Below are 16,941 nucleotides of genomic sequence, written 5' to 3' on the forward strand. Positions count from 1 at the left end.
CACGGGCCATTGCAGACCATTGCTTTGAGCCGCTGGGAGGTGATGCACAGGGAAGCCCTGAGCCTGCCACTGGGGGCTCCCATTCCCTGCTGGACCAGCCCCCTGTGGGCCCCACTCAGAGGTCAAGCTTGGCCATCCTCTGTACAGCCCTGGGTCTGTGGAGATACTGTGTCTAGAGACGTCACTGGGCCTACCAGCTCCCCATTCAGGCCCATACTCAGGAGTCCATGCTCTCCTTCAGAGTCCTAATCTTAGGAGGCCTGAGCCTGACTCAGTCCTGCCCTTGGCTGGGTAATAGTGAAGAGCAAGTGTAACAACAGAAGAGTCATGAGGTGGCCACTGGACATTTTGTGAATCCAGGGCCCGAGCCTGGGGGTCTGAAGTGAGTGACTTTCCCCTGGGACCCCAGATTCCCCATCTGTAAGATGTCTAGATGGCTCCTCCCCTCCACCCCCCCACGTTCCTCAACCTCAAATAGACCCCCAGAGGGCACTGGCAGAGCCCTGAGGAGGTGTTGCAGGATGGGGCAGGATGGGGAAAGGTGAGCTTTGTTTTCCTCGCTGCAAGTGTGGTTCCGAGGCAGGTCGGCCTTCATCTTGGAGCTTGTACAGGGAAGTGCAAGGGCGGCTTCCAAAAAGAGTTCACAACAGGAAGAGATAAGCTGAGGAGAGGCCATGGTCTTGAGGGGGAGGTGGCAGATGATGGCCCTGCGGCAGATGCTGTCTTGCTGAGCCAGCAATGCCCTCCCCCATCCTGAGGGCAAGGCATCTGTGGCTCTGTGCCTCAGTTTCCTCATCAGCCCTCAACCACGAAGACATGCTATGAGTGCCTTTTCTCATTTCATTCTCACAACAGCCTAGGAATGGTGTGACCCATCTGGCAGGCAGGGAGACAGGCTGAGAGTGGGCTGGCATGCCTGAAGAAGTCACACCAGGCTTTAGCCTCTCAATGGGCATTCCCATTCCCAGCTCACCTGAGCTGGCCCAGGACACCTACAGGACCAGGCGCGGATCCCCTCCCCAAAATCAATCTTGGGGTGGAGGGCCAACTCCCACCTTGGAAAGAGAGGGACCTTGTGCTAAACAGCAGAGAAAGGGCACTGGATGCCCTCTGGGCAGAGAAGGATCAAGGCCCAAGGAGCCAGGCCTCCTTGTGTTAGAAGCCCTTTGTGGGTTTTGGAGTGCTCTCCAAAAGGGTAGACTAGACAGTAGAGAACTCAAGAGGTAGACCACATGAGGCCCTTCCAGACTCTCCCGAGGGGCAGACAGGACCTCAGTGTCACAGATGACAAAACGGCTATCTCACCCAAGGTCACCTCTAGCAAAGAGCAGAGCTGGTCTCTGAAGCCCATGTTCTTCCTTCTTTATGGCCAGAGGCCACTGTTGGTTGTCAGGGTGGCTTGTGGGGGAAATCATAGTAGCCCCTGAGGGAAACCAGGCTGTTGAGGGCCTATTTGGCGGGCACCTGGCTGGAGGCGGAGGGCGCCCCCACTCCATCCTCCCACTGCCTCCCAATTCACCCTTCTCCACCCTCCCAGGGTCCTGCTGGCTCAACAGACTGTCAGACTGCCTGGCAGAGGGCAGGGGGAGGGGTGGGGAGGTTACCTCCACCAAAGCCTCAGAGCCAATTACCTGTGTAATTAGCAACAAATGACTTGTGGGATGGTTGTGGTTTTCAGTTAAAATTAGAAGGAAGCCCAGATTCAGGTCTCCTTGAAGGGGTGGGACATGGCCTAGGTCCCTCAGGCTCCCAGACACACTCTCCTGGCTCCCACCCTGCCTGGGCCCAGCCAGCAGTCCAGGCTCTCCCCCCACCCTGGGGCCTCTCCTGTCGCACTGCCACCAGCACCAGCACCAGCCCCCTCGCCATGTCTCCCCTCATAGCTGCCCCCTCCCCTCCTTCATTCACATGCTATTTTTTGAGCGCCTCCTACTTACCAGAATGGAGATGAGCCCAGAAGTGGCCCTGGAGGCAGCCGGAGCAGAGAGGAAGGGACCCTGCCCTCCCCCACCCTGGGCTGCCCACCTGCTCTGCCAGGGTCCTCTCCATCCCTCTGGCTTTCTCTGGACCTCCGAGGGTGGTGGGCTGCCTCACCAGATCCCTGAACTTCTACCAGAGTAATAATGAGCCCTAACTGCTGCTCTGTGTGGAGGGCATCCTAAGGGCTGGGACTTCTGCCCTTGTCTCATTTCATCTCTCTATAGTCTTCAGAAGTGGGTGGGCTTCCCCCATTTTACAGAGGGGACGCTGAGGCTCAGGGGAGCATTCGGTAGCCCAGATTGCTGGGCTGGAAGTGGCAGCCTGGCCTCACTCTCCTCCCATCAGCCACACCCGCTGCCTTCCCATGGCCCAGCCTCAGCACCTATATGGGCACGTAGCCCCCAAGGGCCCTGAAAGGCTGGCCCGGCTCACCTTCCCTCTTTGCCCCTGCTGCAGGTGCCCAACAGAGTGCCACGGTGGCCAACCCAGTACCCGGCGCCAACCCAGACCTGCTTCCTCACTTCCTGGTGGAGCCTGAGGATGTATACATCGTCAAGAACAAGCCGGTGCTGCTGGTGTGCAAGGCCATGCCTGCCACGCAGATCTTCTTCAAGTGCAACGGGGAGTGGGTACGCCAGGTGGACCATGTGATAGAGCGCAGCACGGACGACAGCAGTGGTGAGGCCAGGCTGGGGGGCCAGGCAGGGCCAGTTAACGGGGAAGCGAGTCTCAGCCTGGGAAAAAATGGAGGCCCAGAATGGGGCTTGCAGTTACCCCTGGCTGCACACCTGTGAGCAGGAGGACAGGATATAACCAACTCTGGCCACCACCCCAAGGCCCCAGAAGAGGCAGGATTCCCATACCTCACACCCCCTATATATACACCGAGGCCTTCTCCAGGAGACCCCACCCTCACCAGAACTCACCACCTGGGAAGTGGGTTAGTGAGTAAAAGGGAAGCCCCCTACAAATGCCCCAGGAGGCTATGGTTGGAGAGGCAAATGCCCACCACTACATCTGAGCCTGGTCTGGGCCACGGGCAGCCTGGCGAGAAGTGCCAGCAAAGAGAGTTTGGAGGGAGTAGGTCCCAGATAATGAGGACGTGACACTCTGATCTCTGTGCCCCCATTCATTCTTCACACATTCCCTGAGCCCCCACTTTCATGCTGGGGACACAGCCACCACCTACAGAGAGCCCCAGCCCCTGCAGAGAGGTGGGCAGCATGGGGACCTCTCAGTGAGTTCTGGGGGCTATGGCAGCAAGAGGAAAGCATGACTGAGGGTTCTCAGGGGAGGTGACATGGAAACAAAAGGGTTATGAGAGCTGGTCAGGGAAAGAACAGGGGAACAGCATTCCAGGAAAGGGGCTCAGCAGGAGCAAAGGCTTTGGGTCAGAGAGGTGGGCATACTGGTCAGGGTCAGGAGGGAGGGTGCATAGGTAACAGTGATACCATCTGGGAGACTCACATCTCGGGCTCTGGAGTGAGGTCACAGTCCTGTGGGATTTCAGAATGCCAAGTGAGGTGGCCAGAGCTATGAGTGACACTTGGGGCCCATGGGGGTGGGGGTGCTGATGGAAGGGGCAGATGCAGAGACGCTAAGGAGAGGGAACCAGTGAGACTGAGCTGAGACATGGAGGGAGGGGTTCCAGAGACAGAGGGCAGACTCAAGAAGTGCCCTTTCTGTGGGACACCCCATTCCCTGCCTTAGGCAGCAGGCAGCCAGTGGGGATTGGGCAGAGAGCCTTTGTTTGGGGCCCAGCACTCTCCAAGAGCAGGCCTAGTGGAGCTGACTATAGCCTCTCCTCCTCCTCACTGTTTAGACCCCAAATAAGTCCATTTCCTCTTCCTTCACCTTGGCACTTTGTGAAGCCCCCACACATGAGGAGCCCCTCAGGTTGAGTCCCGAGACATAGCACGCATCCTGTGGGGGTACAGCCACCAGAGTGAGGCCAGAGCAGCAGTGCAGATGAAGACAGGCAGGCCATGCCCAGGACAACTCACACAGATGTCAAGGCAGGCAAGAGACCCCAGACCTAGAGGGGTGGTCCATGCCACCAGGCAGGAGGGTCTGGGTATTCCAGAGAAGATTCCAGAGGATACTTTCTAAGCATGAATCTTAAAACCTCCTGGAACAAGCATTTCCGAGGCCAAAGGACCAGAAGGTGCAAATGCAGGAATGGTAGCTGGCCTGCGGAGACCCCGGTATGGGCAGAAAGAGTAGGCCTGGGGGGCAGGCAGCAGAACATAGGGTTGTGACCGCACTAGAACTCTGTGGAAAGTTGGTGCTGGGAAGAGGGAGACTAAAGGAAGGGGCCCTGCCTAGGAGAACTTGGAAGCTCTCACAATAATGGGGATGTGAGCAAATGAGCCCTGAGTTTTGGCAGAGGGTGATTTAGTCCTCAGAACCAACCTGTCATGTTACAGATGGCTCTGACTCATCCAGGGCCCCAAAAGGGCTCCAACCAAGCATTCTGGTCCCTAGAAGCCACACCCAACTTTCCCCTCCAAGACTCAGCAGGGGCTGGTCTCCTTCCCACCAAGCATCAGCTCCCCAGTCAATGATTCCTGCCCAGGCCCCTGAGCTCTGCAGTGCCCTGGCCTCCACACAGCTGCTGCCTGCAGCTGTTTTTCTTGCAGTCCTCAGAGGTTAATTGAGGACCTGCACTGTGCCAGGCCTAGGTTAGCCCCCAAGATGATCCCCCACCTTCAGACCCCAGCAGAGGTACCAGAAACCTCCCTGGCCCTGCAGCTTTAGGACCTGGTGGCAGTGTCTGCCTCCCCTCACTGGGCCTCAGTTTCCTCATCTGTAAAATGGGGTAGGGGGGCTGGTAGGTTGGTGGGGAAAGCCATGAGATCTCATGCACCCTGTATGAGCCCGGCTCCAGGCCTTTCCTCTCTCCCTACTCCACACCCAGGGCCCAGCACCATTTTGAGTCCTCCCACTGCTGTGGCAGATCCCCCAGAGAAAGGACAGGTGAGGAGGAGGAGGAAGCTACAGTCGGAGACCTGCCTTCCTGCATCGTTCAGGGCCTGTCTAGAACTCCTTAGAAGGCTCTAGGCCAGCCTCCTGCTGCTCCCAGCCTCTTCTTCCAGGTGTCCCCACACACCCCTCCTTGTCTCCTACCATCAGGAATTCTGGAATCCATGGCTTGGCTGAGACCCAGGTTAATGCCTGCATAGCAGTCATAGGCTGGGTCACACATGCCAAGAGCCTCCACCCCAGAGTCCCCAGGAGTCTGCTCTGGTCTTGCTCCCTTCAAACCAGGCAGAGAGCAGAGCTCATGGGGACATATTCGCCCATAATCACTGGGGCCCTCTCCTGCCCTGAGCATCCATACTCAAGCCTCCCATGGCCAGCATATCCAAATTTGTATTGATCTTGTTGATTTTTCAACCCAAAGTGATTGAGTGCTTTGAGAAGAGATAAGCTCACAAACAGATGTCACTGCAGTGGGCAGTGGTGTCATGCAGACACTGAGACCAAAGACCCTGCCCCAGGAATGTTCTGTGGTCAGGCAGGTATGGTAGAGTCATAGGTCAGCACAGATCCTTAGCCCCACCCATTCCTGTGTGGGTAGCTGGGTGGACACCTCAGGAGACAGCACCCCTGTCTTCCCCTGACTTGTCCCCAGTTCCCATCCAGAAAGCCAGGAGGAGAGACCAAGCCTGAAAACCCTCAAACCCAAACCTGCTGATGCTATAAAAGCCCCAGATCTGTGAAGCCAAGCATTGTGCGTTAAACAAGCTGGTTATTAGAAGCAGATTGGCGAGAACATGAGAACCTAAGCCCAAACTTGGCCTCAGAGCCCCAACCCCACCCTGCTAACCCTCCACCTCCCAAAAATACTCAGCACACCCACACTGGGGCCTCCCCATGTGCCCACAGCATTCACACACCCACTCACACCCCACACACTCTGGGGCCAGCAGGGACCATGCATCCTTTCTCTCCTGGCATCTGCTTGGTGACCTGCAGGGAGGAAGGCACTGTCTTCACATCCAGGACCAGCAGGACAGGGTCTGGGTCTGGATCTCCCCCTAGGTCCACCAGCTTCCTGGAGCATGTGGTGCTTGAGGCCACTGCCTGGATCTGGGACATCGTGGACAAACTTGGCCCTCCTTCATGGCAGCAGGAAGGAGATGAGGGGGTGGCAGTGGCAGGACAGAGAGGGGAGGAGATGGGGAGAAAGAAATAGGAGTGCTTAAATTTAGTGCCATTCTCCCCAGACTGAGTTTCCTGAGCTCCCACCACCACCATGGGGGATGGAACAGTCCATCCATCCATAGACCTGTCCACTCAGGAAATGTACCCAGTTCAGAATGTTCTGGAAGTCTCTCACCATTAACCCCCGAAGCTTAGAGCAGGAGGGCCCTGTCTCCACCCCCAAGTGTATGCACAGCTCCTTCTCAGATGCCCCAAGACTCCAGTATGCTTGACAGGTAGCTGGAGCCCAGGGTCCTTCTACTATACATACACCCTATGAGGGACCCCCAGTTCTCAGCCTCACCCTACCCCCAGAGAATGCGCACATCCTTCGCCTTAGAGAGAAGGGGTGCCAGGCAGTGCCCAGAACAGAGGGAGCTCAGCCATGATGACCTTGGCCAGAAGTCTCCTGTGAGAACTTGCTAGGGGTAGGGGCAAGTGAGAAAAATCTGGGGCCCAGTGTGGGAGCTGGAGAGACTCATGAGGAGGGGTGTGGGCAGAGGTCAGAGAAAGACATGTTAGAGAAATTAAGGGGGAAAACAGCCTCCCGGCCTGTCTGCTCAGCTGGGCTGCTGCTCTCCCTGCAATGCAGCCCTAATTGAATTTCTCTGTTAACAATGGAAACACGTTGGTTGCCCGGCCTCTCTCCCTCTTTCTGATAAGCCAATGACCCGAGGGAAATTGGGGTCAGGAGGAGGAGAAATTGGAAACAGTCTTTTTTCACTCCTGGGGACACTGGTTTTGGCCAAGGGCCAGGGGCCCAAAGGACGGCAGGCATTCCATCCCTTCTGGGTCCTCAGAGGATCTGGGCCCCCCCCCCCCCGGGGCGCCCAGGTGTGGCAGAGGACAGGGGGGCTGAGTCTGTCTTTGAGAGGGGTCTCTTCAGCCCAGCCCAGTTGGGGCAGAGAGGGTCCCAGATACTCATCACTAGCCAGCTTCACCTTTGCAGACTGCCCCCTCACCCTCACCAGCGTTTCTCTTTTGAGATGGGCAAGTCACTGCCTCTCTAAGCCTCTGTTTCCTTATCCATGGAGTGGGAGCAATGCCGACCAAGGGAGTAGATTGAAGAAAATAAGCTAGCATGTGGGAAACCCTGGCTAAGCCCCAGGGGTCTATTATCATACTACATAATCGCTGTAATTATATTGTTAATAGCTGTTACTATATTATCACATGTCAGGATCTACCTGCTAACCCCAGGGAGGTGAACCAGATCCTTCTTCACCTTTTTTTTTTTTTTTTTTTTTTTTTTTTTTTTTAATACACAAAAGCCCCAGGGCTCTCCTATCTACCTCACCCTTTCTGCCTTGGGTCCTTGAAGGCCAGCCCCTGTAGCCCAAAGCTCCTCTGTGCTGTTGTCTCTGAAACAACAGGAAGCCCATTTAGAGACATTTCTGTGACTCCAGGGAGACAGGCCTGGGGTAAAAAAGTATAATGAATGGAGGAGCTAAGGACTGGCTCCTGGCTTTCAGGAGATATAGAGTACCCCCTGGGGCTCCCCCAGAGTTCCCTCCAGGCTGCTCCTTCTGAGCAGAGTGGCCATGGTGGTGTAGGGACCCCACACATCTGGACAGCAAGAACCGTGTGAGACTTGGCATGACTAGGACCCTGGCTACCCACCTCTCCTGCCCCCCAGGGCTGCCCGCCATGGAGGTCCGCATCAATGTCTCGAGGCAGCAGGTGGAAAAGGTGTTTGGGCTGGAGGAGTACTGGTGCCAGTGTGTGGCGTGGAGCTCCTCGGGCACCACCAAGAGTCAGAAGGCCTACATCCGCATTGCCTGTGAGTCCAGAGCCTAGCCCTTGGTCAGGGGTGGCCAGAGGGTATCACTAGGGGGAAGAGTCTGGTCAGAAAAACCTCAGGGCCTGCCTTGATGGGTGGAGAAATTGCCTCTGCACACGGCCCAGCCACCCCCATGTTCCCCCTGGTCACTCGGCACTTTCTCCTGCCACGTGCCACAGCCCCTGCGGGACCAGGGTACAGGGCCAGCCAGGCGAAGCTGTCATGAGGCACTCAGGCTGGAGGACACTCTTGTTCTTCTCCCAGATTTGCGCAAGAACTTCGAGCAGGAGCCGCTGGCCAAGGAGGTGTCCCTGGAGCAGGGCATCGTGCTACCCTGCCGCCCACCAGAGGGCATCCCTCCGGCTGAGGTGAGAGGGGCTCTGGTGCCCGCTCCGCAGGTGGGTAGGGCTCCCAGGTCTCAGGTCCTGCCTGCCCTGACGCCCCCAGGGGTTGCTCTCGCTCCAGGTAGGGCCAGCATGGGCGGGCAGTGCAGTGGCGTGGCTCCCTCCCCCAGGTGGAGTGGCTCCGGAACGAGGACCTGGTGGACCCGTCCCTGGACCCCAATGTGTACATCACAAGGGAGCACAGCCTGGTGGTGCGACAGGCCCGCCTGGCCGACACGGCCAACTACACCTGCGTGGCCAAGAACATCGTAGCGCGTCGCCGCAGCGCCTCGGCTGCTGTCATCGTCTACGGTGGGCCCCAGCGCTGGTGGGGCAGAGGGGCTCCCGGGCATAGGGATATGGGGTGATGACATGTTGGTGGCTCCCCATGGAGCCAGGGCCCAGTGGACCAGGCCATGGCCTCACTGGGAAGGACAGGGAGAGGGCTTGCTGTGGCTGTCTGGGAGCCGAGGGGCATGCCTGGGCAGAGGTGTGGGACAGGTGGTAGTCCTCTGTGGCTGGACCATCCCTTGGCTTACCTGTGGGCCAGGGACATCGTGCAGATGGAGATGAGGGCACAGGATGGGAGTCTAGAAAAGGTGACAGACTACAGCCCATGTTCCTGTGTCCCAGGTATGGGAAGTAGAATGTTCCAGGCACCCTAGGAGCAGGCAGAAGGGGCGGGTGCAGGAGTTGCCTGCATGAAAGACTGGGCCAGGGCTGGCCGCCCTGAGTGCTTGCAGAACCTGCTGGGAGAAGGGGCTGTGGAGAGGATACTGCCAGGCTCTGGGGGCCAGTGAGCACAAGCATGGGCTCCCCTCCAGGGCTTCTTCACCAGCACAGCCACAGTCCGCCCATTTCCAGCTCACAGCCCCTCTGCCCTCCTGCCCTGGCCCCTGGGCCAGCGTGTCTGAGGAAGCCCCCCCCGCTCCCTGACCCCAGTCCTTCTCTATCCGGCCAGTGAACGGTGGGTGGTCGACGTGGACCGAGTGGTCCGTCTGCAGCGCCAGCTGTGGGCGCGGCTGGCAGAAACGGAGCCGGAGCTGCACCAACCCGGCGCCTCTCAACGGGGGTGCCTTCTGTGAGGGGCAGAATGTCCAGAAAACAGCCTGCGCCACCCTGTGCCCAGGTACCAGCGGCCGCCACCTCCCGCATCGCTCCTCACCACGCCATCTCCGTGCCCTGGCTCCATTGTGCCCACCAGCCTGCCCCCCATGGCTCCATCCCACCCGCCCACACACAAGGCCAGGCTCAGTCCAAGGCTGGGATGGGGTTTAGTGTGATCGGAAGCAGGGCTTGGTCTGTGTCCAGGCTAGGCCTTGGCAGAGGGGCTGAGTCACAGAGGCTGAGGTACGATCAGGACAGGTACAGACAGTGTGGGGCAGGGGCAGGGCACCGCCTGAGGCTACAGAACTACCTATGCCTGGAATCAGAGGGTCATCGTGGGACCAAGTACCCTTGCTGCCCCAGGGCCAGGACGGCCCCATAGTGTGGATAGAGCAAAGCAGGCCCGGCATCATCGTGCCTCCTGTCATTAGCATGCGTCATCCAGGCCAGCTGGACATCAGAGGGTGTGCTCCTTACCACAGCATCGCACCTAGGTCTGGATGCCTAGCAGGGCCGCACTGGCAAACTGCCCAGGCTGGCTGCCCAGGCTAACTGCACCATCTCCTCTGTGTTCGTGTCTGTCTCTCATCTAGTCGATGGCAGCTGGAGCCCATGGAGCAAGTGGTCAGCCTGTGGGCTCGACTGCACCCACTGGCGGAGTCGTGAGTGTTCTGACCCAGCTCCCCGCAATGGAGGCGAGGAGTGCCGGGGCGCTGACCTGGACACCCGAAATTGTACCAGTGACCTCTGCGTGCACAGTGAGTCCTCTCTGCCCCAGGAGTCCTCTTGAGTTTGCCAGGATTGGCCCTGATCAGCCCCCCTGCCACAGGCTGTATCCCCTTCTCCAAAGTTTAGGACCCTCAGGAACTCCCCATCCCTAACACACCCTAATACCTCTCTCACCTCTCATGAAACATGCATACGTGTGAACCTTTACCATGTACACCATGCCCCTGGATCCCCCTCCTCTCCTGCAGCTTCACCTCCACATGGTTCCCCAAGTGCACACAGAAGTCCTTTGGGGACACCAGGCTTGTGAGGCCTGTTAATTACAAGGCCATAACTAACAATTAAAGATCTCTGTTGGATTTTTTTCTCTAGAACACACCCTCCCCCATTCTTTCAATTAAAAACCTAATTATCTGTGTCAATTCCTTTCTGATGGACATTTCTTCTATTATGCAAAGCCCTTCTAAAATCAATATAAGCTTCCTCCAGGCAGTCAATCACCCCCTCCCCAGCCCTGCCTCAGGCCTGGGGAGGCAGACAAGAAGAAGAGCCCCAGCACCACTGCTTCTGGCCCAGGGACATGGCTAGGAACCAGATTGGCAGACCGCACCCCCCCCCCCCCCAAGAAGCAGATCCCCTACTTCGGGGATCCCAGGAGCTTCCGTTCAGCCCAGCAGCCCATTGGGGCTGTCCAGGGAAGTATCTTTTCCCCTCCTCCATCCTTCAGTAGCAGGAACCTCAGACCGAATGGAGCAGTGAGAGATGTGATTTGCCCAGAGTGACAGAGCATGGTGGTGGCAGGCAGATGCAGGACTGAGATGCACACATGCTGCCTCCATGCTCCCTGCCACCCGTATCCCCAGCCCTGCTAGTGCTGATGCCCAAGGAGTGAGCGCCTCATCCTCCTGGGGTGTAGACCACTGACCTCTCCTTCCCGGCCTCCTGCACCCTGCCCCTCCCAAGGCCACGCTCTTTCCCGCAGCTGCTTCCGGGCCCGAGGACGTGGCCCTCTACGTGGGCCTAATTGCTGTGGCTGTGTGCCTCCTCCTGCTGCTGCTCGTCCTCATCCTTGTTTATTGCCGCAAGAAGGAAGGGCTAGACTCAGATGTGGCTGACTCGTCCATACTCACCTCAGGCTTCCAGCCTGTCAGCATCAAGCCCAGCAAAGCAGGTGGGGTGCCCCTCACCCCTACTCCTGCCAGGCCCTCACACCAAGAGCTGCCCAAGAGATCACCTCAGTGCCACTCACTGAGTCTGTCTTTACCGTTGCAGACAATCCCCACCTGCTCACCATCCAGCCAGACCTCAGCACCACCACCACCACCTGCCAGGGCAGTCTGTGTCCCCGGCAGGACGGGCCAAGCCCCAAGTTCCAGCTCGCCAATGGGCACCTGCTCAGCCCGCTGGGTGGTGGGCGCCACACGCTGCACCACAGCTCACCCACCTCTGAGGCCGAGGACTTCGTCTCCCGCCTCTCTACCCAGAACTACTTCCGCTCCCTGCCCCGCGGCACCAGCAACATGACCTACGGGACCTTCAACTTCCTCGGGGGACGGCTGATGATCCCTAATACAGGTGGGAAGGACCCCAGAGTGCCCCAGGGAACTCTAAAAGGCAAGACTAGCCTTTGTGTCTCTCCTGGAGGAGGATGGGACAGCTCTGATGTTCTTCCTGTGCTGCTCAGCCTCATCCCAAGTGCTGAGCTAGGCCAACAAGGAAAGGGGATAGAGTTTTGGAGAGGATCCAGTCGTGGCTGGCAGTAGGGCCGACACTGAGGCCATGGCCTGAGTGTCTCCCTTCTGTTACCTAAGGGACAGGACTTCTGTCCATTCATTTCCACAGTCAGCCAGCCTGTGTGTGCTGGACTCTACGTTGGACCCTGGGCCCAGAGGTAGGACAGGTGCCAGCCCCAAGGAGCGGGCAAACTAGTGGAGAGATGGCAGACCACAAACACCTGAACATGGCATCCCCCACCCACCACCTCGCAGAAACCCCTCTTGATAGAGAATCCACAGACCCCTTCCATAGTCATCCTTTTTTAAAGATTTTCAGTAATCTCTACTGAAGACCTTTTGAGGAAGCACAGCAGCCTCTGATGTTCCCACCTTGAAATTTTCTATCCCCTCAGCTGAGATGACCCCACATGCCCCTGATTTTCTTGCCCCTCTCCAGCTGCTCCTGGTGCCTGTTCCCTGAATGTAGGTGTTCCTGAGAGCTCTCTCCTGGCACCCTCTCACCGAGCAGTTGCGCCTACTCCATGGCTTTAATCGCCATGTCTGTGCAGATCACTCCCACTCCTCCAGCCCCAGCCACATTTCTCCTGGGCGACAGAATCATACACCCAGCTGCCTCCTGGGCAGCTCCATCTGGATGTCTCACAGCACCTCAGATTCCTGATGCCTAAAACAGCACTGTCTCCCACCCTCCCCCAGAACTTCCTGCTTCCTGGCTTTCCCCACCTCAGGGACAGCAAAGTCAAGTGGCTCAAGCCAGAAACTGGAGGTCACCGTGACTTCCTGGTCTTTTTCACTTGTCCCCCCTCACCTCCACAACAGCTTTAGTCAGTCACACACCAATTCCATCATTCTTCCTCCTCAAATGTTTCTGTGTCCTCCTGGCTCTCCTCCCTACTGCCTTTTTGGGCTCAGGCCACCACACCTACCTCAAGCATTCACCCAATGACACCAGACTTAATCATGTCCCTCCCCTTCTCCAACTGCTTTGGGGGCTTCACAGTGCCCCCCACAAAGCCCACATGACACAGCCACAGTGTCCTGTCCCCTGCCAGCCAGCTACAGTGGCCCCTACCCTCCTATGCACTCTTTTCCTGCACGTGGCAGTCATGGTGGGCTCTCAGAACTCCAAGCACACCATGCTGCCCTTTGCACACACAGATCCCTCTGCCCCCATTCACTGACTCATCTGCTACTTCTCATTCAGGTCTTGGCCTGGCAGCTCTCCCTCTCTGTGCCTCATGTCCTCCTCACGGGGCTGCTAGGATGATGAGGTGAGATGGTCCATGTCAAGCTCCTAGAAAGGATAGGCACAGTGGGCACTCAGTGACCATCAGCCTTTCATTTCCCCTGGGGCAGGGGGGCTGCTGCTCCTCCCTGCTCTCCCCTAGCACCCTTAACCACCATCCACTTGTGTTTCTACCCACGGGGCTGACGCCTCATGAGAGCAGGGCCCGTGGTTTTCCCTCACTGCCTCAAGTACTCAACATTAGCATTCATTGAATGAGTGTGCAAGTGTGTATACCTCTGCCACAGAGAGCATTCATATGTGGATCTCTGGAACTGCCACCAACACTGGCAGCCAGTAGCAGGAGGCAGCACAGAGCTGATGAAGGGAGCAGTAGCTGTAAATATGCCATCTCCTGGGCTTCAGTTTCTGGGAAGTAGTGATATTCCAAGTAGCCCATCTCAGAGTTACCCACTCGGAGCATAAATGTAAGCTTTTGGACTTGATGGGATAAAGTCGTAGAATTCCTTCTCTTCCCTGGTCACTAGCCTCTGAAGCCCCTTCTGATGTAGGGACTCCCTGCCCTAAAAGAACAGGAAGGTGAAGTAGGACCACCCTTTGCCATCCCCCAGAGGAACTCTGCAGCTCCTGTCCCATTGTGCCTCCCCTGGAACCACTCCTCACTGAGCAGGCACTTTTGATGCTGCCCAGCAAGACCCTGCTATGGAAGTGAATCAGCCAGACAGAAGGATGTGTGTGCAAAGGATCCCAAACCAGGGAAGGCTACCTAAGGACCAAGTTGTTAAAGGCCCCAGCCCCATCTGCAGGGGCCACTGCCAAATGAGGAGCAAAGTCATGGTGGCAGAAAATGGCTATCCCCAAAGATGGCCAGGGCCGATGGAGAGGAGGAAAGCTTGAGCAGAGCAGGAGGGCAGGGCATCTAGGCAGAGGAGTGCTCAGGAAAGTGGCTCCAGAATGGCCAAGTATATGGCACAGGCTGTGCTGAAGAAGCTGCTGGAAAGGCAACTGGGGTCATAGGTGAAGGGTCTTAAATGCCAGGTCAGGGAGCTGGACCTTATACTGGAGGCAGGGAAGGTTTTAAGCAGGGAGTGCCCTGGTCCCACCCAGTGTCTTTTGGGTGATGGGTCAGGTAGGTATATCATACCTGACACATTTCGTTCCACAGTTTTCTGTGCCCAGGCTAACTAAGCATGCTTGTCCCACCTGAGTTCTCTCAGCCTCTCTTGGGGCCACTAGGACTCAGTTTCATGCCTATGTGGGTAGTTGGACAGCCTGGCAGTGCCTGTGGCACCTCTGTCCCCTAGGCCAGGCTGACACCGGTCAGTTCTCAAAGGGAGGCTCTGGTAGAGGCTGGCAGAGTGGGGTGTTTGGTGTCTTTGCAGCCCTGGTAAACCCCAGCCCTCCTCCCACTTTGTCACAGGGATCAGCCTCCTCATCCCCCCAGATGCCATACCCCGAGGAAAGATCTACGAGATCTACCTCACGCTGCACAAGCCGGAGGACGTGAGGTGTGGGCACGGGCCCTGCTGCTGGGGCTGGGCGGGTTCTGCCCTCTGCCTTCAGTTACCATGACGCCCCTTGCCCACCCACTGTCAGACTTGGTCTGGCATAGCCATAGGGAGGGCAAGGAAGAACTGCCCATATAAGCTCCACCCAGCTCTGGGGCCACCAACCTGGGATGCCACTACCCTGCCCCAGCCAATGCCCAAGACAGCCCACTGATGCTTTTCCCTCCACACCCATATTTCCCCACTTGAGGTTGCCCCTAGCTGGCTGCCAGACCCTGCTGAGTCCCATCGTTAGCTGCGGGCCCCCTGGAGTCCTGCTCACCCGGCCCGTCATCCTCGCCATGGACCACTGTGGGGAGCCCTGCCCGGAGAGCTGGAGCCTGCGCCTCAAAAAGCAGTCCTGTGAGGGCAGCTGGGAGGTGAGCAGGAATGGCCCTGAGCCCACCCACCTGAGCACGGGGCTCAGCGTGGAGCCTGGGCTTCCTATCTGGCCCTCGAGCCACCCTCTCCCCAGTCTGGCTGCTCCTCAGAGTTGTAGTTGGCCATGAGCTGACCCATCGGGCCCTGCCTGCAGGATGTGCTGCACCTGGGTGAGGAGGCACCCTCCCACCTCTACTACTGCCAGCTGGAGGCCGGCGCCTGCTATGTCTTCACTGAGCAGCTGGGCCGCTTTGCCCTGGTGGGAGAGGCCCTCAGCGTGGCCGCGACCAAGCGCCTCAAGCTGCTCCTGTTTGCCCCCGTGGCCTGCACCTCCCTTGAATACAACATCCGAGTCTACTGCCTACATGATACCCATGACGCACTCAAGGTACCGCGTGCCCCCACCCTGCCACGGGGAGGTCCTCAGGGAGGGGTGGCAGTGGGGAGGGTGCTCCGGGCCCCAGGCTCAGCTGACAACCTGGGGCTCGCCGCAGGAGGTGGTACAGCTGGAGAAGCAGCTGGGAGGACAGCTGATCCAGGAACCTCGAGTCCTTCACTTCAAGGACAGTTACCACAACCTGCGCTTGTCCATCCACGATGTGCCCAGCTCCCTGTGGAAGAGCAAGCTCCTGGTCAGCTACCAGGTGAGGGCGCTCAGGGTGCCTGGAGTGGGCACACCCGATGCCTGGCACGCCTGACGCAGCCTGTCTCCTCAGGAGATCCCCTTCTATCACATCTGGAATGGCACGCAGCAGTACCTGCACTGCACCTTCACCTTGGAGCGCGTCAGCCCCAGCACCAGTGACCTGGCCTGCAAGGTGTGGGTGTGGCAGGTGGAAGGCGATGGGCAGAGCTTCAATATCAACTTCAACATCACCAAGGTGGGCAGAAGGGGGCATGAGCACTGCTGAAATGTGCCCGCACCCCCACCCCCCTTCTCACTGGACCTACCCTGCCACCAAGCCCACCTCCTCCTAGAAACTGCTTAGCAGCTTCCTCCAAGTCTCCAGGGAGAGAGGTGCAGATGCAGACGGACAGATGCAGACAGATGCAATCACAATCTGACATGGGGTAGAGATGGAAGATGTGGGAGCAGCAGGAGGGACAGACAGAGCCACCTGGGGGTCCTGGGGCTTCCAGGAGGAGGAACCTTGTACAGTGCCTTGAAGGATGAGTAAGAGATAGGCAGCAATGAGTGAAAAGGGGCAGTGGGAACTGAGTGTGGAGGACAAAGGCAGTGAGAAGAGTTCAGTGAGTTCTGAGTGGTCAGTAGAGGTCACCTGGGGAGGAGTGATGGGGAGAGAGGAGGAGAATGAGGCTAGACAGCTCTCCTGCTTACTGGCTGTGTGACTTTGGATAGGTCACCGTACCTCTGAGGCTTGGGACCCTCTAAACTCTGGTGTGAGCAGGGCCCTGGCACACCAGGGGTGCCCAGGAAACTGCCCATGCTGCCCCTATGCTCTGAGGTGGTCTGGATACTCCTCCAGCTGGAGGTGGCAGTGGGCCTGGGCCATGAAAGTTCTAAGAGGCACCTCCACCCCTCCTTCCCCTAGGACACGAGATTTGCTGAGCTGCTGGCTCTGGAGAGTGAAGGGGGGGTCCCAGCCCTAGTGGGCCCCAGTGCCTTCAAGATCCCCTTCCTCATTCGGCAGAAGATCATTACCAGCCTTGACCCACCCTGTAGCCGTGGTGCCGACTGGCGGACTCTGGCGCAGAAACTCCACCTGGACAGGTGGGTGGGAGATGGGCAAGGAGGGGCTACAAAGGCCACCTGCAGTCCATCCTGGTGGGGTAGGATGGGTGGGGTGGACAGGAAGCTCTGTGGGCCTTGCACCCCATCCACCAG

General features: G+C 58.0%; 1 protein-coding gene across 3 annotated transcripts in view; it reads left to right on the plus strand.

Annotated features, from left to right (window-relative positions):
- UNC5A (unc-5 netrin receptor A) overlaps nucleotides 1-16,941 on the plus strand; it is a 61,859-nt gene that overhangs the window by 43,579 nt on the left and 1,339 nt on the right. The window contains exons 2-15 of one of the 3 annotated variants that reach the window (XM_058724181.1): nucleotides 2,437-2,658; nucleotides 7,823-7,966; nucleotides 8,231-8,334; nucleotides 8,481-8,661; nucleotides 9,311-9,478; nucleotides 10,050-10,214; nucleotides 11,168-11,356; nucleotides 11,458-11,760; nucleotides 14,588-14,675; nucleotides 14,926-15,094; nucleotides 15,250-15,483; nucleotides 15,590-15,739; nucleotides 15,812-15,976; nucleotides 16,649-16,827. In XM_058724181.1, coding sequence (XP_058580164.1) covers nucleotides 2,437-2,658; nucleotides 7,823-7,966; nucleotides 8,231-8,334; nucleotides 8,481-8,661; nucleotides 9,311-9,478; nucleotides 10,050-10,214; nucleotides 11,168-11,356; nucleotides 11,458-11,760; nucleotides 14,588-14,675; nucleotides 14,926-15,094; nucleotides 15,250-15,483; nucleotides 15,590-15,739; nucleotides 15,812-15,976; nucleotides 16,649-16,827 — 2,461 coding nt within the window. The remainder of the gene's footprint in view (nucleotides 1-2,436; nucleotides 2,659-7,822; nucleotides 7,967-8,230; nucleotides 8,335-8,480; nucleotides 8,662-9,310; nucleotides 9,479-10,049; nucleotides 10,215-11,167; nucleotides 11,357-11,457; nucleotides 11,761-14,587; nucleotides 14,676-14,925; nucleotides 15,095-15,249; nucleotides 15,484-15,589; nucleotides 15,740-15,811; nucleotides 15,977-16,648; nucleotides 16,828-16,941) is intronic. The other 2 variants (XM_058724194.1, XM_058724189.1) reach the window with 2 other exon arrangements.

This window comes from Neofelis nebulosa, chromosome 1, assembly GCF_028018385.1.
Source record: "Neofelis nebulosa isolate mNeoNeb1 chromosome 1, mNeoNeb1.pri, whole genome shotgun sequence".
Taxonomy (NCBI): Eukaryota; Metazoa; Chordata; class Mammalia; order Carnivora; family Felidae; genus Neofelis; species Neofelis nebulosa.